Consider the following 27,712-nt stretch of genomic DNA (forward strand, 5'->3'; position numbering starts at 1 on the left):
TAATATTTTTATAATTTTATAGTAGTTATTAAATGTTTTAAATATAGTATTACATAACGGTCCGTTATAGTTTATTCAAATTTGTTACGGGAGAATTTTAATTACATTGAGAATAAAGATAACGCAATTGTACTCATAAAAGTTTTTTGTATTTTTCATTTCTCTCTTATGTATATTCACAAAGGACAATTACATCTGTCTTACCACATATCTTTGTCTAAATGTATTCTTACATTGATAATAATCATCGATAGCTAAAATCATTTTTATTTTATTACTTATGTATATCATTATACTCACTACCGTACTCTAAGCATACTTCAATCTTAAGTGGACACGTCCGCGTATCCTGAACGAAATTTATTATTGAATCGTTCCCCGTTTTATCTTTCTCGTACTCCCCGTTTTATCTTTCTCGTACTCACGAAATTTTTTTTCTTTTTTTATACCATTGCTTTCGCTGTCTTCTACATTCCGAACTTGTGCCGCGACTGACGCGCGCAAAAGTGCTTTACAAATGTTTTATGGCTCTTAGAAAACTTACACTTATACCTTACGATCGCCTCTTTAATCATCAATATATTAAATTTTCTTCCATTCTTCGCGTAAATAAATATTCATAAATACATTTGGGGGGGAAGCGACGTACGTGAAAGTTCTCTCGATTGCTCTTTTACTCTCTCTTTCACTCTCTCATTCTCTCACTCTATCGGTCTCTCTCTCTCTCTCCCTCTCTCTCTATTTTTTGCTCTCAGGAAGAATGTCTCGCCAATTTTGCGAGAAGCTGCAAGTCCGCCGAGAGATATAATCACGTTTCTCGCTCGTTCCCGCCCGAATTTCGATTTAAAATTTCTTCTCGTGGCTTTATCCAAAAATATATATACACATATACGCGGTCGGTGTATACGTAACGCCACGCCTCACGGCTCCGCATGTATTCCCAGATCCAGCCTGAATTCCACCAACAAAACCGGTTTAATATTAAATCTCGACCGGTACCGCCATTTTTTTCTTTCTTTCCAGACACTTTCGCTTTTTTTCTACCGAACGATATCCATAATCCACAAAGGTGAAGAAGAAGAAGAAGAAGAAGAAGAAGCTATTCAAGTTCAATCGGGTGATGATCAAACGGGTGATGTTGGTGCAAGCAGCCGTCCGGATCTGTTAACGAACGGTCGCTAAGTCCCGTCCGTTGAAATTCGCACGATTGAGGAAAACGATTGCAATTTGAGTAAACGGCGTCTCGCCCCGTTTACTCGTCGAACCATCAATCGAATCAATGATGACGATAAGGTGCGTAAGCCGATCACGCAGGACATACACATCGACTTGGCCGCTTCGCACTTCGCTTTATTTTCTTTTTTTTTTTTTTATATTTCTTTATGATTACACATCCATACGCATGCTACAAACTATTTAAAAAATTGCTCTCGCACCTCTCTCTCTTTCGTCCGTTCCTCTCTCTCTCTCTCTCTTTCGCTCTCTTTTTTTCTGGATTTTCTCGCTGGTTTTTTCGTACAAAACAAAATGGCATCTTTTTGGCATTGGAAGAAAAAATACACTCTTCAACGTTTATTTCTTTCTTTAACCCGCCGTCGTTCTACCCTCGATCGTAACCCCCTCTCACCCCCCTCCCTCCCCCCTCTTTTTTGCTAATCCTTCTGTTGATCAGATTTCGGATTTCTTTTTCTTCCTTATACAGGGATCTACGCAACGATTCGCCGTCCCGAAGAATCTCGTCCAAGTGTCTCGACCTGCCGTTTTTATTGAGCGAAACTTTTTTTTTTTATCAAGAATATTAATTTTATATCTGGGAAACGCTTTTAGCTTCATTTTTAACTTCAGATTTGCATCAGCAATCGAGATATAAAACCGCGTCCGAACTGTCGTTGCGGATATCAACCTGTACTTCGGACAATCCGTTACTTCGTCCTCCGTGAACATCGATTATTGTTATTACAAACGCCCCTCTTATAATCGTTTAATACTATTTTGGCATCGTCGAACTGTATAATTTCCGAGTTTCTAAAAAAGTTTCTTTTCTTTTGTCTGTTTCTCAGCAAGAACAACGATTTTTCTCGGTATACTTTGTTAGAACGGCTGGAAGTTATCAAGTACAAATGGTGTTTCGAGATGTGTTTCGTTACGTGGCTATAACAATAAATGTACATTTGTTTTCCGAAGTCGACGTGGAATTTTGATTTTCCTTTCGCGGTCGCGCGCGGGGTGCATCGGGCGTCGCGAGAACTCGTTCGTAGTTTTCCTCGTCGCAATTTCGAGAACACGATCCAAGTTGCGACGTGAAACCGGAAGGGGGAGAGGGTGGGTGGCACCCTCCCAAGGTCCCGCGACACCCGCTGGCTCCGAAAAAAAAACGCTCCCACTCGAATTGAAACTCGATACTAGATATCGGCGCTTATTGTATTGTCATTTCTGCGGAATACGAAGTGGAGGATAGCATCTTACCGCGTAATAAGAGAGAAAAAAAAAAAGGAAAGAAGAGAAAAAGCCATCGGGGGCCCGATGCCTATTCTACATTGTACTCTCATTGCCGCCTTTGTTGTTATCTAGAAGATGGATCGGTGTATGCGTGCGAAGCGAAAGAAAACGAGTGTTCGCGCTTGAAAAAAATTGTTCCCGTTTGCCGTTACCGTATATACGCATTTCTATCACGTGAAGAGAAGAAGCTAGTGGCGAACTCAGCTTAGCGAGAACAGAGACGCGTTATTTCCATCGTTCTTTATCTTCCTTTAGAGGGGATGGACTTAGCGACTTGGTTGAATTTTTAAATATGAGACGCATCGCGACATTCCCGCACGTCCCCGTCGGGGAGCATGATTTTCCTTAACGAATCGCTCACTCGATCGCGACCGCGAAGATTCCCCTTTTATTTCCTTTTCTTTTTTTCTTTTTAAAACTCCGAGTGAAACCGCGAACCGCACAAAGCGAGACGACGCGACAGAAAATAAAAAATAAAAAAAAAAAAAAGGAGGGATAGATCGATTAATTACTTTTTTTTATCCCCGCCGATTGAAATTTGTGAGGCCGTTTCGAGCAATTCGAGCAAAATCGACGTGACGATATTGGAATTCTTTCGTGTTAATAAGAAAAAAACATCGATCGACCGGTGCACGGGAAAAGTCAGACAATCTCAACCTAAAGTCGAGCCGCCAGCTCGTCGAAAATAGAAAAAAACGGTACAACGGTACACCACATGTGTTCTCAAACTTAATTAATAAATATATAATATACATTAAATTAGATTATATTACTAGTTATTACTGTTGCCGATATTACTATTACTATTATTATCACTATTACTATTACATGCGATAACTAATGAATGATAATATATTAATGATTCCTATAATACTCCAGTAGGCGAGGGTTGGTCGCGTCTTGCTTCTTTCTTTTTTCATTCCACCGACTTGTGGACGCAAATGCAAAAGGAAAGGGTAGGACTCGACTCGGTGAACGCGAGCCTAAAATCAAAAGCCCGCCTCCGAATTACTCCTCGTTATGAGCTAAAATACAAAATTTTGCGCCTTAAAAATCGTGCTACGCCTATTTAAGGGATGTCGCGAACAGACGTCGTCGTAGCGTAAATAAATAAATAAGTGGAGCTTCTCGGCTACTAATCCTGCTGAACGTTTCGCCGCTCGTAGCGTTTCGAGCGTACTTTTCCCTGGTCGATCCTTCCGCGACAGGGTAGCTTATTACGTAGCTACGTTGCAACTCTGCCGTCGCTGAACGTACTCGATGAATTATCCAGTAGCGAAAACTGCTTCTTGGAAAGTTTCACCATTTTATTTATCGACCCGATCCTTACTCAAGGATCAATCTTTCACGCTCTTGGCTCGGTGGTATGCAAAGTATCCCCACGCGACATTCCAGACTCTCGACAAAGGATATGATAAACGAAAGGGAGTCCTTTTGCACATCTGTTCTTCTTCTGAAAAAGATTCAAGTTTCAATAGCATAAAAATATGGAAAGCATAAAAGCCATCGTCAAACGAGAAAGACATAAAAGAGACATCGTCAAGACTATTAGAGATCAGTTAACGGGAATATAGAAAGGGAATATAGAAATATCGACAATTTAGAGAACATAACGGGAGATTAGATCTGAAGATCTGAAAATTTCTATCTCGGAAGCGAAAGAGCCTGGATATGCTTACATTATATTTCTCAATACGACTGTTATATTAAGGCGATTTGCTTTCGCCACATTAATCACAAGCAGCGGGAAGTCTAATCGCGGCAGTATAAAAATTTATTTTAGTTTGCTGCTGGAGGTAAAGAGACAACAATCCCACCGATATTCAAACAATTCTTTATGACAATAGGTGTTTTAAAAAGCTAGCCGTATATCACTATAAACCGTAACCGGATCCAGAACCTGGATCTCGAAGAATCATCAGCAAACCTTTCGCCTTGGTCTTAATTTTGTCGTGCGCAACAGGCTTAGATTAAAAAACGATTAATATATACAAATAAAATTGAGGACAATAAAGAAGATGACTATAAAATCACAAATCAAATCTTTTTGCTTATTTTCAATAACAACGCCCAAAAATCTCGGAAAACTCGATCGAATTCCTTTTCGATGAATCAATGAATCAATTTCTCGCCATTTTTATCTCTTTTGTCGTAAATAAGACATCAAATATATTGAAAAACTATTAATCTTTTGAATTGAATTGAATTAATCTTTTGAATACGAAAAATTAACTGCACCGTCATCATCCTGATACATTTATTAAATTTTCTTGAATAAATTTTACTGCGAACGACAAGCCAGCGTAAAGTTACACTTTACTGACTAAGTGTAATTTTTCGCCGGTTTGAATAGAAAAGATCTCGAGGTGGAATAAGTAGTAAGGGAAGAACGTCAAGTTGACGAAGACAACACCTGGCGTATCCAGCACATACCGCCGACCATTAGATACACCCCTACCTACACGTCATGTGATTGTTAGATAAATGCTTTGTACTCAGCCGACCCGAAGGACGCGTGGTTAGTATTATATCGCATGCCACTTGAATTAACTGTACTTAGTACTTAGCTATGAGTACAAACACGTAAATAAATACGAGAATAAGAAGCGAAATATACAAAGGCTAGAAATCAGAGATATACATTACATATCATTTAATTAATTTAAAGATTTGAGATCATTGTGTCGTGTGTCGTCGTCTTTAGGATTGTGCTTTGACCTTGGCGAAAAATTGTTCGACTAACGAATACAAAAAAAAAAAAAAAAAAAAAGCGTTCTCGAAACTATCGGCCCCCTTCCTCTTGACTTCGATAGATTCGAAAAGAAGATTTATTACAACTCGAAAGCGTCGGATTCGAATTTTAATTAGAGCATTATCGATATCAGAAATATCGTCGTTGATTGATAAAATATTATGACACTAATTTAATTAAAACATTATGAGATATAATATTAATTAAACGACATTATATATGAGATATATAAATAATTATATAATTATATAATATATAAAAAATGTAAGTATAAAATGACATCACGCCTAAGGCTTCTATTGTACTTAATTCGAATAATCGGTATACATCTATACGGGTGCTTACATAGCCCAGTATGCAGTTGTTCGATTTTTTTTCTTCTATTTTTTTCACGAAGTCTTGGAAAGGTGCGATAATTCTGAGATCACGTCGTGCAAGTTTTCCTTGGATACCTTGGAGTGTGCATGTACGTTTAATGTGTGCTTTTATGTGTACGTGTGACATCGCGTGATTCATCATCTAGACTTCGACTAGCTAGTAAGATTACAATTCTACCAACACGAAATCGTTATATGTAGCGATATTACTTAAAGTGTACAGGGTCAGAGAATACGAAAATGTTCGTATCAAAGTCTTCGCAAGGCGCAGCTTTCCTGATACGTCAATAGCCTCGATCAATCATCATTGTCTCGATTTTGTAGCCTCGATTACCGAGAACTTCTTTTCGAGTTCAACTCAGTAAAAAGTCAGTATAAAACGCGAGCCCCGACGAAGGGTGATGCGATCACACCCGGCGAGACTTTCTTCAAGCACGTTTTTGTTGCTATGTTTAAATCTTGCGTAAAACTCGAAATAGAAAAATGGCAGTGCAAAGTGTGTGTTTCTCGTTTTTCGGAATAACTAACTATAACGATAATAACAATATAAAGCCTCTCATGGTAAAATCGCCGTCCCGTTATTTCATCCTTGATCGGATTCGTCGCGATTCTTCCTCAGGATCTTACATCTCGGATCCCTCGGACGATTTAATTTTTGGTGATGGCATATCTCGATACAAGCTTCGGTCATCGACGATCGAAGCTGTACCGTCCGACCTCGACTCATCCAATTGCACCGCCTTCTTGATACGGTCCAGTTATCATGCACGGGTGCATCGGAAAGAGCGTCGTCCAAGTCATCGTGGTATAAGTAGGTGATCTCATCATGAACTGTGAGCTAGGAACATTTGGAATGTGCGAAAGTGGTGGAAGTGGCATCGTTTTCTCGTTCGTCGTACTACCGGGACTTGTCGCGGTGGTTGGAGTCGAGGAGTTGGTTGACACGGATGAACCGCTGGTCGATGTCGTAATACCCAATTTTCGCAGTCGCATCTTTTCCTCCCACTCATCCCAACCATGTCTGGGTCTATTTAGATTGCGATGTTGATAGAATACCAAGCTAATCCTAGTCGGATTGAGTCGATTGGGCTTTCTTAATGCAGTAGTGGCGTGCATCTCGTGTTTTGCGCACTCGAAAAGTACGCTACCATGACTAAGAGCGATCGCGACACCACCCATTTGTGGATCCTTGAAGCATTCCTCGTTCTCGGAATAATCTGTTATTTCTCCGAGTGGCTCTGCCTTCGGAGGAGGCTCTGGTAGAACCGGGAAATAAGGTGGTGGCCCGTAAATATCCCATCGTGGCGTATCCCATCTCGTCCAAGTAGAATTCAAGCCTTGATACGTTGGATTCAGGCCCTGATACGGATATTGAGAAGAGTGGAAGCAACCTTCGCGCTTTGGTTGCTGGTAGAATTGTTCCGGAGGCTGATACGACTGATGATGACCATAGTTATAACCTTCCCATGAGTTTGCGTAAGATTTTTCAAATACCGGATAAGTCGGATATCCGTATTGAGGAAAAGTATGATGACCCAAACCAGACATATGGAAATCCTGTTTCACCTCTTCAGTCCATGCTAAAGAATTCGGATTGGAATTGGACATGTCTTGCTTGTTGTCATAAAATCCGTCTCGTAATTTATCTTCCGTGCAACTATCTTTTAATTGATTAGATACAAATCCGTTTTGGGCCGAATTGCTAGCATCTGGGAAAGTTGGTTTAGATTCTGGAGGTTTCAAGAATGTTCTGGTTAAAGAATTTGGATATGCATTGGGTTCCGCAGAAGGATTCTGGTTGGATATCGTTCGCGAAGGTGGTCTTCCTCTTGGCACTCGGAATGGTGACGGTTCAGACGGTGTTTCCCAAGCAGCAGTTTTAGTTTGGTCCGGTCTTGTTTGAGTTTTGCCGATCCAGATTTTTTTATCATTTATTTGTTGATCGTTGAATTGTTGTGAATTTTTAATTTGATTAGGACACCACGAATTCGCCATATTCCAATTCTGCGGGCAAGAAACTTGATCGGAAGACGAAGATGGAGGGTAACTACCCATGAAGGGCTTCGGTTCCAATTGTCTTTGCGCATGATAAGTAAATTTTCGCTGATCATTTGATGAGAATTGCGCATCGTTTCGCTGTTCTGGCAAATGCAACGAATTATGCCCCAAAACACCTGAGTTCAGAGCCTCCATAGATTTATTATTGTCTATGCAAGAAAATATATTTGAAGTATTGCCATCACAATATTGATTGTGATGACCAGAATTTTGGATGGATGATTGTATTTGTTTCGATGGAGAAAAATGTTGCATTTTATTTGTAATTATTTGCTCAGATTGTGGTCTCAATAATGGTGATTTCATACAGTTTTCAGCATCTATATAATTTTGTGTCATCCCATCCGGGTATTTCTGTAGACTAAAATCTCCAGTATATTTAGGAGACGGTAATCTCAGTTGATTGTTGATATAATCTTGTCCCGTATTGCGTGCGTAAATTGGTTGATTCATTTTAGATGGAGTGTTCCGATGTGCGATCTCCATTCCAAGCGATGAATTGAAAGAGCCAATTTTTGAGGAAGAACAATCATTTTGCCCGTTGATAGAAGCAGCGTACATACCGGAAGCCATTTGATAATCGTAATTATTTTCTATAGTCGAATGTTCCAACATTTTTGACGGGATCATCTTTGGATCTTGAGACGTCATGGTACATCTGTGTGATGCGCCATAGGATACCTCTCCCGTTACATTCATATGTGAACGAGGCGAAACAGGATGACTTCTAGGTGAATTTCCATAACATCCTCTGGCTGAATCCATTGTAGAGTTAGGTAGATTTCTGGAACCTGGTCGATGGGCCTCTTCTTGAGAAACAGTACTCCTAGGCCTAATATCATCCAAACTGGTACTATCTGGATCTACTTTAATATCTCTTTCTAAACCACCAAATGAAGGATACTCTCCCCATGGATTCAGCCAGTTGCCTTTACGCTGTTCTAGCCAGCCATTCCGATTCCACTGTTGCTCACTTTGATACGTTCCCCATCCTTGATACATAGATACTGGACTATCTAAGACTGTAGATGATACCTGAGAGCTCTGCAATTGCGCGTCAATTCCCTCGAACATGGGCGTCATCTCCAAAGTTAATTGTGACTGTGGCTTACAAGAATCCACGTGACCTGGCGAACGCCCGGAATCTGCCATTTTTTCCGCCATGATCTTAACTGTATCCTTCTTATTAATCTGAATATCAGGTTCTTCTTCTTTCCTTTTCTTACCATGACGTCTGCAAGGCTGAAGAGGTACTGATCTAACTCGAACTTCACATGGATATCTAAACAAAAGTACATACATATACACAATTGTTAAAAAGATATATATTATATATATATATATATATATATATATATATATATAATATGGATATAAAAATATTTCATGTCTATAGTAATCAACAGCTGCCTGATGATCACATATTTAGGAAACACTCACTTGGTTAAAAATTCAAGAGCACCGGAACGAATTTTCTTCTCCTGACCTTCCTTCGAACCGAATTCATCTGTCTCGTCCATTATGTAAAGAGGTAATACGTGTAATTGTTCGTCTTCGGGTTTTGATAATGTTCGATGCTTTGTTAAAGTAACTACCTGAAAGATATAAAGACACTTGTTACAAATTGAAAATGTTGTGTAATGCTTATAAAATAATAAATTTTATTTTTTCTTGATATTGTGAAGAAAATAACAATTGTATACTGTACTGTGGATTGATATAAACTTAGAATTAAATTAAACTTAGAATTCACATACCACGGTACATCCGTTATTCATGTTGTGTAGGTCCCGATGGGCGTGTGCACAGAAATCAATGCAAGCCGTAACACCGGAAAAAGGTCGACCTGGTTTAAATCCTAAACGACATTCGCTCGCTTCCCGCTCGAATTGAGTTTGATTATTGAAAGCTTCCGGTGCAAGGCTAAGATACAAAGGTGACAAAAGGGTTGCCAGAACATGCATTCTTTCTTCGACTTCTTGTTCCTGCGAAACAATTCTTTTGTTACAGCCTGCAACTGATTTACTATTCGTTCAAATTGTTTTCGGATCGTTTACCTCTGATCGTACAGACAGTCGAAATTTTCGGACGGTTTTGCTTCTGGCATACTTGCAGCCATTGTAATACATTGACCAGGAACAACCAAACGAAAAGCTGGCGCCGCAAGTATCGGGATCGAGTCCTTGACATGCACAAGTCCGCGGTTCATTAGTACCGCATCGTCTGGTGGTTGGAAGACCAAATCGATTGAGTTTGTGACTTAAGAGAGTATAGATACGATCTGCTTCGTGAGTCGGCACTCCTTCCCAGGCAACCATACATACGACAATCCAGGCAGTTGGACACTTGTGGCCTTGACGATGCTTCACCACAGTTAAGATCTTCTCGTCGATACCGGATCGTCGGATAATCTAGTAAATTATCAATAATTTCACATAAGTAAAAAAAAAAGCAAATATTATTGATATAAGGTATTTCTTTCCTAATATTATTTTTAATCATTATTAGCTACCCAATTCTATTTTGGAAAAACAACTTACCCATTTGGCCATAGGACACCCTTGTGTGGTTTTGCCCTCCTTGCCAGTATAAACGACCTTTTCGAATCTTATCGCGTCGCCCTTAAGGCCGGTTCTTCGTTCGAGATCATTCCGAAGGTCAGGCAGGCTTGCAGCCGCCCCAAGATGAGTGTAGTACGAACCAGGCTCTGGCGGACCTTGTGGTTGAACCACAATTTATTTTACAAATGACTGACACATAAACACGAAAGGGAGCAACGGAAGCGGAAACATTTATTTCGCGTGTGTAGTAGATACGCCTTTGCGAATAGAGTATATTTTCCTCCGGGAAAATCCGATTTCGGGACGCATAACCGGTCGGTGTAGTTATTGGCAAAATGTATTAGCACGTTTATAATTTTCTTCCGTGTGTTTTCGTGGTTAGTGTACTCTCTCAATATTAGTGTAATATGGAATATGTAATTGTAACTCACATTTATCGGCGGGGAAGCAGTTGCAATCCGGCACTTCCGTCCTGACATTGTTCTTCAGTTTGTCCAAGTGATCTTGCAATTTTGTGGTCACAGTGGTCGTAGTTGGGGTACGCGGACTGTGTGGTCCTTCGTTCTTTACTTCGGATTTTTCCGGTGAATCGGCCAATATTTCGTCCTTGGTTTGGAGACCTTGACAACAGCCGTCTTTTAGGTGTTCAGGAGTCGGCTGTTCGGTCCCGCCTCTTCGACAACACCACGAACCGGTCCCCGGCGATACTCTCGCAGGTCCACCATCACCGCGAAATTTATAATCTCGCGTAATCTCTTTTTCTTCTTCATTCTCGACAATGTTGGACGTATCGTGAACATAATTATGATCTTCGATGTTCTCTTGTTTGATTATACGATCAGAATCGAGTTTATTAATATCTTGAGAAGATAAATGATCGACAGCGTTCGTCGTTTTCAGAAAATCCAGGTTATCATTTTTTATTCCGTCATTATCAGATATCTTCCGAGATCCTTCGAAAGATGTGTCCTCAATTTGATCCATACATAGTCTTTGTTGGAAAGATTTGTCATCGATGTCTTGATCTTCATTGCTTTTCCCTTCTGCCTCCCAGGAATGTTGATCCTTGTCTTTGTTACATGATTGACTCTTATTTTCCGCGGCAAATTTCATAAAACTTTCGAGAACTGTCATTCCATTGTCAGTTAACATAGAATTACCATCGTCTTTATTATTCATATTATTATTATTATGATTGTGTCCTCCTTCCGTCCATTCCCATAAGCCACCACCGTCGGATAAATTATCTACCCGAGGGTGGTGGCTATGCGATAAAAAATTACCGGTCAAGTTTTCATTAGGTTGCGTCATTGACATCATATTAGACTGATTGATAAAATGTTCCGTGTCTTTTTCTTGCATCTTCTCGTTGTTTTCATGGGCATCGTGCATTTGATCGTCCGTTGGATACTCTGAAGCGGACCCATTATTAGTATTAACGTGTTGCGATTGCATCTGATGATGTTGATGAGTTTGCTGATGTTGCTGCTGCTGCTGCATCTGTTGTTGTTGTTGTTGTTGTTGCTGCTGCTGCTGCTGCTGCTGCATCTGTTGTTGTTGTTGTTGCTGCTGTTGCTGCTGCATCTGTTGCTGCTGCTGCTGCATCTGTTGTTGTTGTTGCTGCTGCTGTTGCTGCATCTGTTGTTGTTGTTGCTGCTGCTGTTGCTGCATCTGTTGTTGTTGTTGTTGTTGTTGCTGCTGCTGCTGCTGCTGTTGTTGCTGTTTGTTCAAAATCATCGATTTCAATCGACTAGTGAGATTCATTCTATTAGATTGAGCATAAACATTGTTTTCCGGATTATCTTGATTTTCCGGAAATCCGTTTGGCTTGCCGGCATCCACTGTTGTTTGTTGCTGCCACGTGATTCTTTCTCCTGAATTTTGTATATCCTGCTTCGTCGCTTGTTGCCCCCAACTCGGTTGACTCTCCGACACAGAATTTGGCGACCAGGACATTCGATTATCCAATTTATTTTCCTGTGGCAGCTGATTTTGCCATTGATGACTCGGGGTCCGTCTCGGACTAGGTTGTGAGTCTTGCCACTGTTGCTGCGGCTGTTGACTATTATCACTTTTTATGCTATTTGGTGACCAATTTGGTTGACTAGTCGGCGTATCGGGCCATGATATTTGATTGGACGGTGTGAGTCTGGGATTCTGCTCCACCTTGGTCTGCTGCGGCCACTGTTGTTGTTGTTGTTGCTGCTGCTGTTGTTGCATCTGCTGTCCAGAAGGCGTCAATCTTGGATTCTGAGGTCCTTGCATCTCCGGACTGTTCTGCTGCCAGCTACGTTGGGCGGAAGGCGTCATCCTCGCATTTTGTTGAGCATTACTGTGCTGATGATCTGACAATTTCGGAGAATGCTGCAGCCAGGTTTGATGTTGAGATGATTGTTGCTGATTGGATGGCGTCAGTCGTGGATTTTGAGGATCCCTCAACTTCGGACTCTGTTGCGACCAGTTTCCCTGAGTTTGTTGCTGCTGGTTGTCAGCGTTCTCGGACCACGACTGTGGGGTTTGCGGTTCCTTCACGCTTCCAGTCTCCCAGCTCATATGACTCGCTGGTCTTGGCAGTTCCGATTGTTGTATTTGAGTTTGTTGTTGTTCCATTTGTGTCTTCATATTGCCTTGCATATTTTGTTGCTGTTGCTGCGGTGGAGGCTTTTGCGGATGCTGCATCGTTCCCTCCTGCCAATTCATGTTACTATTAACATTGCTGTTCATCTTTCCGCTTGTGTCTGACCATACGTGTCGTTGACTATTATCGACCACCGGCTGTTGCATTTGCGTTTGTTGATGGTGTCGCTGTTGTTGCTGCGGAACCATTTGCCATTGGTTCTGTGCTGATTGCTGACCCATTTCCACATAGCCTGGATACCCGTTAGAGTTGTGTAAACTCTGTGGGTCCGGTTGAAGTGGATACCCAGGCATCTCGTTTCCCGACACGTTGCTGGCGGCAATCGTCGCGAATCCCTTTACTTGAGTATCTGCGGCAGTTTGCTGTTGTTGCTGCTGCGGTGCCTGTTGCGGGCCTCCTTGTTGCTGCTGTTGCTGACTATCCATGTGCACCGAGCTGCTGCGACTTGTCGGAGTTGTCGACGGAGGTGGTGCCATCGTCACGTCCTGCAAGAAGGCCCGTTTTGCGACGTGTAGCGTTGGTTGCAAATGCTTCATACGATTCTTTAGAACGGCTATCAAAATAGGAGCAAACACGAGACAATTGTGAGAATTGAATCCGCGCGTGTAACGAAACGTAAATGTTAGTTATAGCCTGTCCATTATGAAACACACACTTACTGGTTGTTGATAGCCATTCACATAATCCTGCCGTTCGTAGGCAACCGATTGATTAGCTGTAGCCGCGGGATCTACAAATTGTCCATTTAGCTGCCTCTGAGGCGTCGAAACCGTCTGTCCTCCAACAGCGGCCAACGGTGAAGGTTGCCCCGTGATGGCATATTGTCCCGTCGCCCCGGCTCGTTGAAACGCGGACTGATCCGTCGTTATAAACGTTTGCTGCTGATACGAAACTGTAACATTGAAATTAACACGCGATGTTCTCATGTAACGTAACACAAAGCAAAAATCTGTCTCAAGTATGTTCAACTTATACGATGGTTTAAAAAAATATTTCCAAAAATATTCGAGAAATTTTTTATATAAAATTTTTGATGTAGAGAAATAAATGAAATGGTTCTCAGAGTCTCGCAGTCTTTGTTATTTCGCAAGTGTTGTCGGGTTGTGTCGCTATTATCTCGTTTGCACTCACCTGGCTGAGGATGATAAGGTGCCGCGGCGCCGTATTGAGCGTGATACCTTAACTCCTCCAGTTGATTTGGCGCGGGAATCTGCTGAATGAACTGTTGAGGTGGCCATGGTGCCGGTGACGTTTCGACCGCGACGGCGCCAACCGGTCCAACTCCCTGATGCCAAACTGTATTTCCAAATCCAGTCGCGGGACGGAAACCAGCGCCGGAATCCCCATAAAACGGCATCACTCCGGGTGACTGCACATAAGAAAAATCGTTCAGCCTCGTTTTCTTCAGAGGGTGTGATTTTCTTTGTCGAGAATCGAAGGCCCGAGTTTAAGCGGAGAGATCTTTATTGCCAAAGATGTCATTTTTATCTCGTCGTTCATACTTTGTTGTTTCAAACTTGTAGATATAATTCCCGTGTATATTTTCTTCAAAAGTATTTTATCATGTAATAAATAACGACGATAATAGCAATATCCTCCGGGATAAAATGATGTGCCGGGCGTGTAAAAAAAATGGAGCTATGCGAGTTCACTTTCATTTATTTTCACCCGGTCGTTCTCCACCCGGCTTTGCCTCCCTGTCTCGCGTTCTCTGTCAATGAGATAGAACGAGAAAGGAGTCGAGGGGGCGAGCGGGGCTGGAGCGACGGGCGTCGAAGGGGAAAAAAAGAACGTATCGAAGCATGGCGAGGCGGAGAGGAACCGTCCGCAGCGATGCGAGGCAAAGGAGAGACGAGAGCCGGCAACCTCGCAGCCAGACTGTAAAACTTTTGTGCAAAACGAGAAGCGGGAGTCAGAGGACGATTGGTTCGTCCGTCCGTCCGTCCGTCCGTCCGTCCGTCCGTCCGTCCGTCCGTCCGTCCGTCCGTCCGTCCGTCCGTCCGTCCGTCCGTCCGTCCGTCCGTCCGTCCGTCCGTCCGTCCGTCCGTCCGTCCGTCCGTCCGTTTACCACGGCCTATCTTTTGTCATTCGCTTTCGCAGGCAGCGATTGCGTTCCGTAAAACGTGCGCGTTTCGACGCACGCTCGTGACCTTAAGGTGACGTTCTGATCTTTGGACGAAGGAAATATCCGGATTGTCAGGCAGATCCAAACCTGAAGCTTTTGTCAGTCGAGAAGAGCCGTGGCAGCTTCATCTTTCGTTAAATTGGCGCTTGGTTATCGAGTTTTCCATGCGAGCGACTCCCCCCCCCCCCCCGAGGTCGAGTGAGATCCCCACACTCGGCTTCAAAATACAAAAGCGAGCTTGATGAAGCTCGCGAAGTAGGTGCGCTCGCAGATAGGATCTAGGACTCACGTTTGTATAAATACAAAAGATGCAACAGTTTACAACATTTTCCCCTCCACCTCGGAAAGAAAGCAAGTGGTATACGGCGCGAGTCTGACGCATTTAATGCGTTATCGCGTACGAGCTATTGAAACAAACGGCTCGTGCCGAACGTTCGATCGTCCCGAGAGTCGTCTATCTGGAAGCTTGGAACGTCGTCCTTCTCTCCTTCCTCCGTCCTCTCTCCTTCGCTCATTCTCTCTCTCTCTCTCTCTCTCTCTCTCTCCCCCCCCCCCCCTCTTTCTTCCTCTCCTTCTCTTTAAGAACCCTCATAGTGGCCGTGAATCGGTGTTTGTGGTCGAGGCCCTGATAGCGTCGAGGAGCTGGGCGCCTCGCCAAGCGTGGCATGGGATTCCACGGTATCATCCTCCTTCTCTTTCACCTTAGGCACATACTTGTGGGTCTGTATGTATGCGCGCGCGCGCGCGCGCGTCCGCGCTTTCGCTCCCTCGGGGGAGAAAATCCTTCCGTTCTCGTGGCATCGTGACCTAGGACAAGCTAAGACCTCGGCGTGATAAAACGGAACGTTCTGTGACAGCACCCAAACATGACCCTCGGGAGCCAAGTTGCCCTTCCGGCGGATACCCTGCGGGAGAGAGTTTGCCGACCACTTTTCACCCACCCCTCCTGTCTTCTACTGGGTCTTACCACTGTGACGGTGTGTTCAATCGCGCTTACAACCACCGTCGGGTAATCGGTATACGAGACACGTGTCTCTCGGGGACTCTTATCTCGAAATCTTGTGAAAAGAATTTTCAACGCCGAGAAGGTGGGAGGGAGAGAGAGAGGAAGGGAGACGAGATGATGCGCACGAACAGGTGTCGTTCGTCCCTCTCGCTTCGCTCTGGGCGATCGCGTGCGGCTAAACCGCATGTACGCGGTGGCGGGAACGCAATTCGCAATTTGCGCACCGCCGACGAGCGAACGGCGGCATTTCGCGGTTTCGGTTTATTGCATAATTGGCCGCTCCGACGAATACGGCCGTACGTTGATTCCTTTATCGCCGCGGCATTAGCAATTATCGTGTCGCGCGCGACACTGAACGTGTTTGCGTACGGTTCGGATACAGCCGCGTTTAAACGCGCGAAATGCACAATTAACGCTGGGCGTAGTCATCAATGAGAACGCCCCGCGTTTGAATGCAACGCGGAAAGGGAACGACGACACGCGGACGGGAATTATACATACATTTCGTGATGCCCGGTGATGCGCGTGTGTAGGTTTATCGTGCCCTCCTGGATACGATACCGATATTTGCAATTGCGATAACGCGTCAACGACAGACAAATTTTCTGCACGGAGAGAACAGTTGTTTGTTTGTTGGCAAATCTAAAAATTTCGCCAGATCAGAAAACAATTTTGTTAGAGATTTTCAAAATTATTAGGTATGAACGTTTAAATTGGTTGTTGGAAGATTAAACATTTTTGCAGTATTATTATCATTGTTAAACGTCCTGATGATACAACAAAATTATTTTCAAGGCTGTATCTGTATCTGGCGAAATTTTTAGATTTATCAGCAAAACCAGTTTTCTCCGTGCGCGCACGCATTTTTTTTCAACATAAAACATTTCGCCTTGTGAAACGGTATCGTTAATGCAAATTAAGACTGGCTGTTTACAGCAACGTTCCGATTGATTGCAACTTCGATTCAGCCAACTAATAATAGATCGTGATTGAACGATTTGTCTCGGCGCTGAGACTTGATTGCAATTTTCAATTCGATCTTCCAACTGCGACGTCCTTTGCCATGTCTCTCATGTTTCAGTTGGACGCCAAGTAGCACACCAAGGAGCACGAATCCCTTTTCACAAGTGATTGTACACAAGATGATCTCGTACGATCACAAATGCCCCAGCGCATATAAAGCTGCACGTGGGGCTTACATTCAGAGCGCGTGCTGTCCAAATATTCGCGCATCGTGACTGGTTACTCAAAATATACCCCCTGGCGTGCAAATTCACGTATTAAGGCATTTTAGCCCCCCGTGTGCATATAGAATCATGCTTCTCCGAATCCCAAACCCTTTGAGGTTTCTATCCCTTCGGGCAATTTACTTTTGATGACACGTAAAACAAAATTTTATTTTAAGAAGAAAGACAATCTCAACGGATATTACAAAATCTTTGAAATCGATCCGGAAGTTGCAAACAAAATCCAATATATATTGACAATATATATATATATATATATATTGATCTTAATGATGATTTCTCAATTGTAGAAAAAAACTTTCAGTGATGACACGATAAGACGTGTATTGCAAGTATTACGTAATGTATTATAAATAGAGAGTAAATCGTGACGATAAAAAAAAAAAAAAAGCGATAAAAAAAATATATCGGACTTCGGTTGCAAGGTTACGAATTTATCGACGCGACGTGTCGACGTGATGTGCGATATCCCACACACTCCCCGATATACATCGATTCATTTATTTCATTAAAGAATACGCACGTGGAGGGCGGTTTCACGTGTCCCGTTAGACAGCAGGGATGACTCATTTATCATCGAGTTTATACTTAGTGCTCGCGATTACTTAAAAAAAAAATCCTCTACTCTCTTGTTCTCCGCGTTTTTTTCGCGAAGACGAGGGACGGTGAAGATGATTAAAATATTACGATCGACAGCCGAAGAAAACGAGGCGGAATCCATTAAAGATAAATCTCTACATACGAGTCGGGGGGGAGGTGATCTAGCAGTACCCCTAGCGACGTACCCCTGCGACGCGAGGCGGCCACCCTCTCCGACTTCTATCGTATCGTTACTCCTGCTCCATCTCTTGATACCCCTCGCTTTTCATCGCTTCTCTCTTTCTCTCCTTTCGTCCCTGGGATACGTCGTTCTCCTCTTTCCCCTTCTTCCCTCCCCCTCCGCCCCCCCCTCTCTCTCTCTCTCTCTCTCTCTCTCTCTCTCTCTCTCTCCGTCTCTCTCGGTAGGTCGGTGGTTCCTGTTCCTGCGGGTATTGATTCGCGTTGGCGGCCGGTCACCGCCCCCGCACTCACTGTCTGCCGGTAGTCTACCCTTGCCCTCCATGTTACGCCGCTATTTCGGCAGTCGATTCCTTTGCAGTCATGGACCGTCGCGAGCGACGTCGCTCCACGAAAACGTTAAAACTGTCTTTGCATGATCCAACCGGTCCAATCGTAAGGCGAGCTTCGTAAATATCGCGTAAATATCGAGAATTTCGCAATTTCTTAACGCCGGCGCCAAAATATTCATTCAGGCGCACATCTTAGGCGTACTTTGTATGCTTAATTTAATTTCTTTTTTTTTTTTTTTTTTTATCGTAATAGCGAATTATAACACGAAGAACGATGAGAGGAAATCGATCACTCTCGACGCGAAATTTTCAATAATTTTAACGGGGAGGTTTAGAAACTCACCATAGATACGACAGGTGGTGGCGGGTTACCGTTTCTGAGGGCGCCCGTTTGTTGGTTCGCCGCGGGATTAAGATTGTCCTTGGTCTGCTGCATGGGATCTGGCTGGTGCAACGATTGTTGCGTCTGTTGCTGATGCTGTTGCTGCAAACCACCAATACCACCCTGCGGACTACCAAGACCGGCTGGTGCGCTATCAGGTGTGCTGACCTGCCGTGCGATCTTCCGGTAACTCTGCAATAAACGTAAAGGGAATCTTTTGTGAGATCGTATATTAGACGGTGTCGGAAAGAACAAAGTTCGATTTGTATAACGCGTCTTTTATTCTTGCTCTCAAATATATGTTCGCGTATATATTTCGCGTCCGTCAGTCGAATCTCTCGTCCGTTCGTTATCCCGAATCAGCTTATTATGATCTTCTTCTTCGAGATCTTTCTCACAAAAAAATGTCGAAATTCTGAATAACATAAATTTTTAATAATAATAAGTATCGAAGGAGAACCTATTTATTATTACTGTTTGTCTCAAGTCATTAAACGTTCAAATTATATTATAAAAAAAAAAAATAGCATTATAACGTTACGAAGATAATACAATGATAAAATATATGATTAAAATAAAAAGAAATTAATACCAGAAAATATCGCAAATATCTAAGTCTAGTCTATTGAGCTGATTCGGACGACAATGCATGCAACGATCGTAATCACCACAAACGTTATCACGTCTACGTTACGCGTACAAATAGACTTCGTAAAGAAGTCCTCCATCTCGGAAAGAAATTTTACAACTTGAAACAAATGTAAAACGAACAAACAGAAGGTGCAAGGTACATTACAACAAAATCCCGTCTGAAATCTAATCTAAACTTTAAAGATTTATTAATTCTACAGCCGAGTCAATTGATCTTCCATCGTTTCGAATCGAACTTCTTAATCGAAACGCAATTTCGATCGAATTCCGACTGGATTTGATCAAAATTGACATCATAAAAACGATCGAGTCGCGAAGAATTGAGAAAGTTAGACTTTCGTCTCGAATCGTAGGAAGAAAGGATGGTACTAGAGTTAGCTATATGGCGGTGGTGACCCTAATGCTAAAAATAACGACACGAGCTTAAGTAGGCCGAGGCGGCTGAAACGGTTTCCATAGTTCAACAAGCATCGTCAACCGAGCTATAAGCTGGTCACTGTTTTCCCCTATGAATGTCTCTCTCCCTTCACAGATTTGGCTGGCTATGACGCAGCCGATTTTTCAAGGCGCGAGGCCGTCAAGCGTCAAAATTGCCTTTACACTTTGACATGCGACACGTGATTACACGTCAAACATACGCATTATATTATGCATCGATTTATAAATAGACAGGACGTCGTCGAGTCGGACCTATGCTGAGCTCGCAAGGAGAGTTCCTTACGAAACGTTTGTCACCCACCGAGATGCATTTCAACATTTCAAAATTCCCACTTACATAAATTCCAACATGAAAAAGATATCACTTAACACTTATTTTTCGTATTTTTTTTAATTTAATTTTTTTTTTTTTTTAGTAAAACATCGGAAACAATTAATCTCTCTAACAATCGCCGTTAAAATTCCTTTCATCCGAAATTTCCTATGTTATAAATAGTCAATAAGGTCCATCGCTTGTAAAAATAAATACAGGAAGAAAAGAAAAAGAACGGAGAAAAAAAAAAACTCTTGAAGAGCTCTGCTTTTATCCCTCGTCCAAGTATGCGGAGTTGATCACGATCGATAAATCCTCCTCAATGAATATATCCAGAGGAGAATGATGGATTCTTTGAAACGTCAATCATTTACCAGTGAATACTAGACAAGAAGACTGACCTTTTTTAGGAAATCGGTTTGGATTAGCTGTTGCTCTCTCTCATCGCATACTTATTTTAAATCTTATTGCGATTGATCTCCCCGTTGCAGATGCAGGCTGGGCGAGTAGCCAATTATCCAGGATCACCGGCGCGTGAACGATCCTCAAGATTCGGAGAGAGGAAGGAGAAAACACCCGCTTAATTTTCATCAATGTGTTGCCACATCATGAAAAACATCTCTCGGTCAAACAAAATATCGAACGTCGCCCGTTGATCGCGATACTTTCGTTATCGTCACAACGATAATCGGCTCGACATTACTGCAAACGTTGACAGATTTGGATTGCCAATTACCACGAGGCTCGTATTCCGGCGCGAGCACTCTGGAAATAATCGGGCGTGAAGTTTCTGTCAAACCACGTGGCCGCCGCGTGGGCATTGACCGACCGCCGCCAACCGATTTCAACGTCAGCGTCGGCCATTCCACTCGGCGATGATTCACATTTTGTTGACTTAAGCCAAATGAAAGTATAAGTAGGTACATGCGACACTCGTGTTTCATCGCACGAACAATTCTATTCCACGCATGCTGCACGACGTTTTGTACAGCAGCTTATTTTGAAGACATCATCCGAGGACACGCCGATAAATTTTTAACTTTTGTCGCGCATAGATAACGAGTCGGCGATTAACTGGAGAGAGAAAAAAACAAGAAACCTTTTTCTCAAGAACAAATTCGCAAAGTTCCGAATTCCGGATAATCCTATCAAATCCCAGCGAATTTTTCCCCGGTAAATAGCGCGCTTCTCCGACAAGCCGGCGAATATTTTATTATTCTCTGAGCACACGCGTCTCATACGAGCAGCTTCGCTCGATCGATCGCATTACTCGCAGGTCAACGCATTTCATTTTTCTCCATTTTATAGATCACCTTGATCGCCGCCTGATTTGCGCGCTCGCGAGTGCAAGTGCGAGTGCGCGCGCGCGCGCGCGCGCGCGGCTACGGGAGGTGCTTAAAAAAGTTAACAGACGAGAAAAATTCGTGACGTTTCGTCGGGCTGCCGATAGTGCAGCGGAGGACACGTCGTTTGACCTAAATTCCGCGATCACGATAGACGAATGCCTGGCTTGCGTAACTCCGGCGGAGTGTGCGGCTCGTGAAGTCGAGTTTCACGCTCGGCTCTCTGGTCCTTGACGCGCGAGAGCCCCGTTACGTAGATACCACAGTCGGCGTTGTCTTATATAATCTGCGTACTACGCATACTGTGCAGCATTAGAATTATAACATACACTCCCACGGTGACTATCCTTGCGGGGAGATTTACGCAGGAATTGAAACGAATCGGATCAACTTTGACAACTTTGCTTGATGTCTGAACTCTGAAGTATAAAGGTAAACGTAACCCACGTATGCGCGGGCTGAGCGCTGATTCGAGCGACAGAGCTTCAGAGCTCGAATCCGCTCGATTTTCAATCGTCCGTTTCTTAGACTACAGATAACGGAGCTACGTGTGGTATCGAAGAGAGAAAAAAAAAAAACATAAGCTATCGATTGACATCACACGCATGAGTGGATCGAGTTTTTTATGAATCATCCGGTTTCTGTTTCTTCGACGACACGGCACCCGGGAGGAATCGTATTACGACATCGTAATCTATCGTTCGAGTTCGAACCTCTTCGAAAATATAAATACCGGCTGGCCGTCCGAGGTCGATGACGAAACTACCACCAGATTCCTTACACATGACTTTTTGTTCTTGTCGATTTCTCGATTTGGTTAACAGGAGTAAACAAAAAAGCGGTTTGAAACTAAAACTCTTCGGGTCTCGCCGGCCGGTCGAGAAAAGCGGGAACGCCGCTGCTGGCGGAGCCGAACACGTGCCATAATTGCGCACGACTCTAAGAAAAATTCTATGAAAAAAGAAAAATCCTCCTCGTGCAATTGATAGAAAATTGATTGAAAGAAAAGAGAGAAGGAGAGAGAGAGAGAGAGAGAGAGAGAGAGAGAGAGAGACTCACTTCCTCGCGATGACGTTCTTGCAGTCTAACGCTTCGCTAACGCGCTCGATCTTCTCTGAAATCTCGTTTGGGAAGCACTTGAAACTCGAATTGGATCACTTGCACTTGACTCCGTACGAGTTACGTCGTGTAGGTACATATGCCGTCTTTCTCGTCTATGTTTATTCCCCGCGCGCGCACCTCGTGATTCCTCTTCCGGATTTATCGCGGCAACGACAGCCGCATGCCGGAGGGAGAGACGACCTCGTGCCGAGAAACTACTTCCCACCGGAGAGGATCCGCGCCGAATACAATAAACCGAAGCACGCTCCGAAACTCGTTCAACTCTACCGATCGAATCGATCGCCCTCCAACACTCACGAGAGATCACTCTGGTCGCGGAGCGATCCGCCGAATAACTCCCATGAGACGCCTCTCCCTTTTCCTCCGGTACCCTCTCCCTACCCCTCGCGCAATCCCTCTTGCTCCGCATCCCTTCTCTCCCCGCCCTCTCTTTCTTGCCTCTTCCTCTTCCTCTCGCGCCTCTTCGCGCTCTCGCCGACTGCGTTCCCACCTTTCCGCGTGCTCCCTCTTCGGCTCACTCTGTCTCTCTTTCTCTCGCGTTCGCGAACGCGGGCACGAGCACAGGCGCGCAATCGCGCGTGTGGGTGTGCGCGGTTGTGCCTCGTTGTTTCTCTCCCACGATTCGCCCTCCCCTTAACCCTACCCTCCCCCCTCCCCCCTCCCCCCCGCCCCCCACTGGGGGCCGCCGCGTCGCGCGCGTTATCGCGGCGCGATATCACGAATTCCTGCGTCTCCTCGCGACGCGCCGATTCCTGCCACGGCGGCACGACCGGAAGTCAGGTTTGACTACGAATATTCCTCCTAAGAGGTTTGTCGAGAGTGGCCTCTCGATATACGATGTCTTTCACCCTGATATCAAATGGTCTCTCTCTCTCTCTCTCTCTCTCTCTCTCTCTCTCTCTCTCTCTTTCTCACTCCCTGTTACCATTTTCTCCGCGGGTGGTCTCTTCAATAAGCCAAAGAGGATTAATGCGTAAGACAGGGGGTCAGCTTGACTGCTTCATAATTCTTATCGAGGGGTTAAAAGCGGTTCCTAAAGTCGGGTCTCCAACCCTTCCTTTAACCATCACGTTGACCGCTGTGTCAATCGCTTCTCCTCCACTTGGGGACATTCTCAAACGTGTAAACAAGCTTCAACGGTTTACACCATCGTGCAGCAAAGACACGACGCCGTTTCTTCCATGTAGAACAGCTCGGAAATGCTCGTGCACGTTCGTGTCGATTTACACGAACCCCCCTCCCACCCGCGCTCTTCCTCGTGTCCTTCCACTCCCTCTCTTTCTGTGCTTTTGTTTTTCTCCGGGGTTCTTAGTCTGGCGTTCCCAACTAACTAATGAACATTTTTAACCGTTTCCCATGTTTCCTCAACTATGGGTCTGTTCTTTTTAGCTCAACTGGCTGCACTAGTTCAGAGTTCATCTTTCTTCTTCCAATGTAAGAAAGAAAGATAAACTATGATCTAATACAATCAGTTCGGCCAAAAAGAAACAGGCCTATTAAAAGAAGGAGTTAGAGCATCAACATGATGGTCATAGAATCAACATCATGATCAGTTTTGATTCGATTACATGTTTATTTTGGATGATAAATCGAATGGTATTTATTAATCCAAAATCTATGTCGCCCAAAATCTTGCCGGATTGGGACCACTTTCATAAGTTCTCATCAGAACAATTACGACACCAAACTATCTAATCCATGATATAATTCAATAATACGCGATATTACATCTGACAATTTTACCGCGTTTTATTCACGAGCATAAACAGACTAAACCCCATAGTAGTAGTACTTACACGAGCCATAAGAGGGGAAAGAACGTCGGAGTATTTTACGAAAAAAGAAATACACGCTTCAAGCATCGGCAGAATGACGTGTCCCGACAGCGAGGTCGCGGGGAAGAAAGAAAAAACAAAACTTGCGAGGTCGCGAAATCGCTATGGCTCTCCATAGGTAGACGATGGGAGGCAACAGAACCGATGTTGGTGTTGGTGTCGCCAACCGCCACCGCCACCACCGCCACCGCCGCCGTTGACGACGACGACGACGACGACGATGACGACGACGACGACGACGACGACGACGAGGGGGTGATGAAGAGGGGATGGTTAGGTTCACTAACGCGTCATTGTAACTGGAGGTGGCCGACGCGATGGAGGGAGTGAAATGCGATTGGTGGGGCAAGAGAATACTTGCCGCCGTCAGAGAAATGTTTATGTATCGGAAGAAACGAAGAGCGCGCTCGCGCGCTCATCTAGCGAGGGTATTAAGCGCGAATAGAGTCGGAAATGCTGAGTTAATAATGTAGAATTTATAAAATTGAAATGACGGAACGGAAAGGAATACACACTCGAGAGAGTTAGACAGATCGCGGTCGTCCGAAGCCTGATTTAGATGCTTTAGGTAAGAGGACAGGTTTATCCGTTCGATGCTCTCTGCGTTAACCCGGCGAGAAAAGAAGACGGATGTTTCAATCAGTTACTCGCTAACAGATAATCGATCCGACCGAGGAACTCGTCCCTCTGAAGGTGTCGTTAAGGGGTCTATCCGACGGGATAGAGACGCCCTGAAAGAGGTCAGAAGGGCCGGCATGGCAACGCGCTCAGCAACAAGTTGCAGGGACGTTAATAAACGAGTCCTCGAAGGACCATCTTACGGATCTATCCTTAAGCCTTCCTTAACCCGCCAACAGTTTTCCTCGTTTTATTACTATATTATACAATATCGCCGTTCGTATATGTGTTGTACCCTCTTTTAATTTTAGAACACCATGCCTATGTACGTCGCTGTTGCGAGTTGTTTCATCGGGGGAAAAAAAAGAAAACAAAAAAAAATGCGAGAAAACAAGATGCAAGGAGCACGCGTTAAAGGAGAAAGAAAAGGAGAGCCGCGTTTTTTTTCGGGACTAGCGAAATACACAAACTCTTACGTGATCTTATTTTACCAAGGCGGTTAAATGGGAATGTTGTGGCACTATCTTATCCACGTGTTGAGGTAGATTAGATAAGGAAAGGCCCCGTGGGTCGCTGGGCCGATTTCCTCGCTGTTGAAACGCCCGATGAATAACGATAATTCGAAAAAAGAAGCAAGATCGAAAATTATTGCCCGGCGGGAAAAATCATTTTTATGGAGGAACTTGATTATTTATCGAGCAAATGGAGAACATTCCCCGTACTCCTCGGCACGGACAAGTTCCCCCCGTTATCGTTTTGAAGTTCAGTTCGGTAACACGTAACTATAATATATCTGTTGAATTGAAGTGTACGACTTTCTCTTCGAGTGAGAGAATTTCTGCCGCACGAGTGAGAAATGGAAAATTAAATGCCGCACGCCGTGTCCCGAGGACGACGACGAAATAAAGTTCTCTCCTCGCCGCATGCGTGCTTAAGTCCGCACGGCGGCTTAAGGCACAAGCGGATTTTAAACATGGCGGTGCAGCAACGCGGACAGGCGCAACCTGTGTCGATCAATACCACCTTGCTTAATATCAGTTCTGAAACTCCGTACAGCCGGCAGCCGGAGAGATAGCTGGCCCACGTCGGCAGAGGAGGGCTAAACGCGTTACGGCGCGGCACGCACTTTGGCAATTAAAAGTAGTCGCGAGTATGGATCATTGATTTTCGCGATGTCCCATCGCGATAGACGATAGATTCTTGCGGTTAATTGTTTCCAATTTTCCGCGCGATTTTTCTCAAATCTTCACGTGCTCCGAAGCACGACAATGTTAATGAAAAGAAATCAGCGAAATAACAATCTCCCCGGATTTTCAAGTCGAGAGGAAGCTATATTTCATCAGTCGAGTCGCACGATGCCACTTGAAAATTGTCAGTTGGGAATTGAATTGTGATGAAAAGTAGAGTTAAATCGAGACACATTACTCACCCTCGTGGCACCTTTGCCTCGTCCCCTTCCACGCTCCCGGAACGCCCCTTCGCCGGTCTGCAGGTGGTACAGGTGCTGAAAACGCAAAGGGAGCTGTTAAACGCGTGGGTGGATTACAATTTATGGTTGGCAGGATCGCCGTTTATCGCCGCATCGCGTTCGACTATCGTAAAATCAAGGCAACCGTATCGCCCCAATTGACCTCGTTAAGTTCAATAGAACCGGTAATAAAAGTATAACTTCCATGGCCGGAGCGTGTTGGATTAGATTCTGGACGCGTGTATGAAGTGTTTCAAACTATTCTAGGATAGAGAGAATTAAAGTTGCTTAGGACCGATGACGTCCTTGGTAATAATCTGCCACTTATCTCGCAACATTCTTGTCAACTTAATTTTCCGTCTTAAACAATTGTGTCGCGCGCAACCATATAAGATGCCTTAGAAATTTTACTTATTACATTAACTATTGTTTTTGTAAGTCACATTGATGACAATAGAAACGTAACATTATATATATATATATATATATTTATTTATTTATTATTTATTATTATATGATTATTTTACATATACATGCATTGTTATTACGTTTAAAAAAAAAAATGTAAAACCCTTTACGTATATCTTCCCTCCTTTTACATCCCACAAGATACAGAAGACATTTCATTGCGTGTTGGTAACGTTACTGTTTTATCCGCAAATTATTTTTTAAATTCAAACTATCTAACAAGGATTACAGGAACGTTGTATTGCTATACAAATTTTGCGGTTTTATAAAAAAATTGTTGCTTCTTCGATAAATGGAAATATTTTAGACATGCTGCAAAAAACACACACAGGGAACTACTTTATCTTCAGAAAGATTTTATGATTACCGACATACGATACATTTCTTCGAGAAAACATATGGTAACTGCGAGCAGAGAGCAATTCGTTGGCTCATCGTTTTTACCGACGCGAACGAAGACAATTTAATTATTAAGAAAATTGATTCAAGCGTATCATTTGTACGATTAGATGATTATGGCTAACAGCTCTCAAACATCCAGGATAAAAACACGAATTTATTTTTCAAATGTTTTAAAGATAAATTATTAATTGTAAAATAAAGATTTAAATGATTTAAAATGATACAGTATACACTCATTTCAAATTAAAACAATATGCAATTTTAAGTGACGGGCAATTAAGGTAAAATTAACAAAAAGTT

General features: G+C 43.5%; 1 protein-coding gene across 8 annotated transcripts in view; it reads right to left on the minus strand.

Moving 5' to 3' along the window:
• Positions 1–127: 127 nt before the first annotated feature.
• The window catches only part of Tet (tet methylcytosine dioxygenase-like), a 58,136-nt gene continuing 30,551 nt past the window's right edge, over positions 128–27,712 (minus strand). For 6 of the 8 annotated variants that reach the window (XM_089083162.1, XM_089083163.1, XM_089083159.1 and 3 more), the window contains exons 3-12: positions 26,504–26,578; positions 18,716–18,946; positions 14,017–14,254; positions 13,545–13,777; positions 10,679–13,370; positions 10,227–10,402; positions 9,744–10,097; positions 9,444–9,671; positions 9,127–9,281; positions 128–8,968 (exon numbers count right to left, since the gene is read on the minus strand). In XM_089083162.1, coding sequence (XP_088939288.1) covers positions 6,352–8,968; positions 9,127–9,281; positions 9,444–9,671; positions 9,744–10,097; positions 10,227–10,402; positions 10,679–13,370; positions 13,545–13,777; positions 14,017–14,254; positions 18,716–18,946; positions 26,504–26,578 — 6,999 coding nt within the window. In that variant the 3' untranslated portion in view covers positions 128–6,351. Of the gene's footprint in view, positions 8,969–9,126; positions 9,282–9,443; positions 9,672–9,743; positions 10,098–10,226; positions 10,403–10,678; positions 13,371–13,544; positions 13,778–14,016; positions 14,255–18,715; positions 18,947–22,558; positions 23,210–26,503; positions 26,579–27,712 lie in introns of those variants that run through there. The other 2 variants (XR_016140850.1, XM_089083166.1) reach the window with 2 other exon arrangements.

Source organism: Pogonomyrmex barbatus, unplaced genomic scaffold (genome assembly GCF_055798465.1).
Source record: "Pogonomyrmex barbatus isolate J1 unplaced genomic scaffold, ASM5579846v1 scaffold7, whole genome shotgun sequence".
Classification (NCBI taxonomy): Eukaryota; Metazoa; Arthropoda; class Insecta; order Hymenoptera; family Formicidae; genus Pogonomyrmex; species Pogonomyrmex barbatus.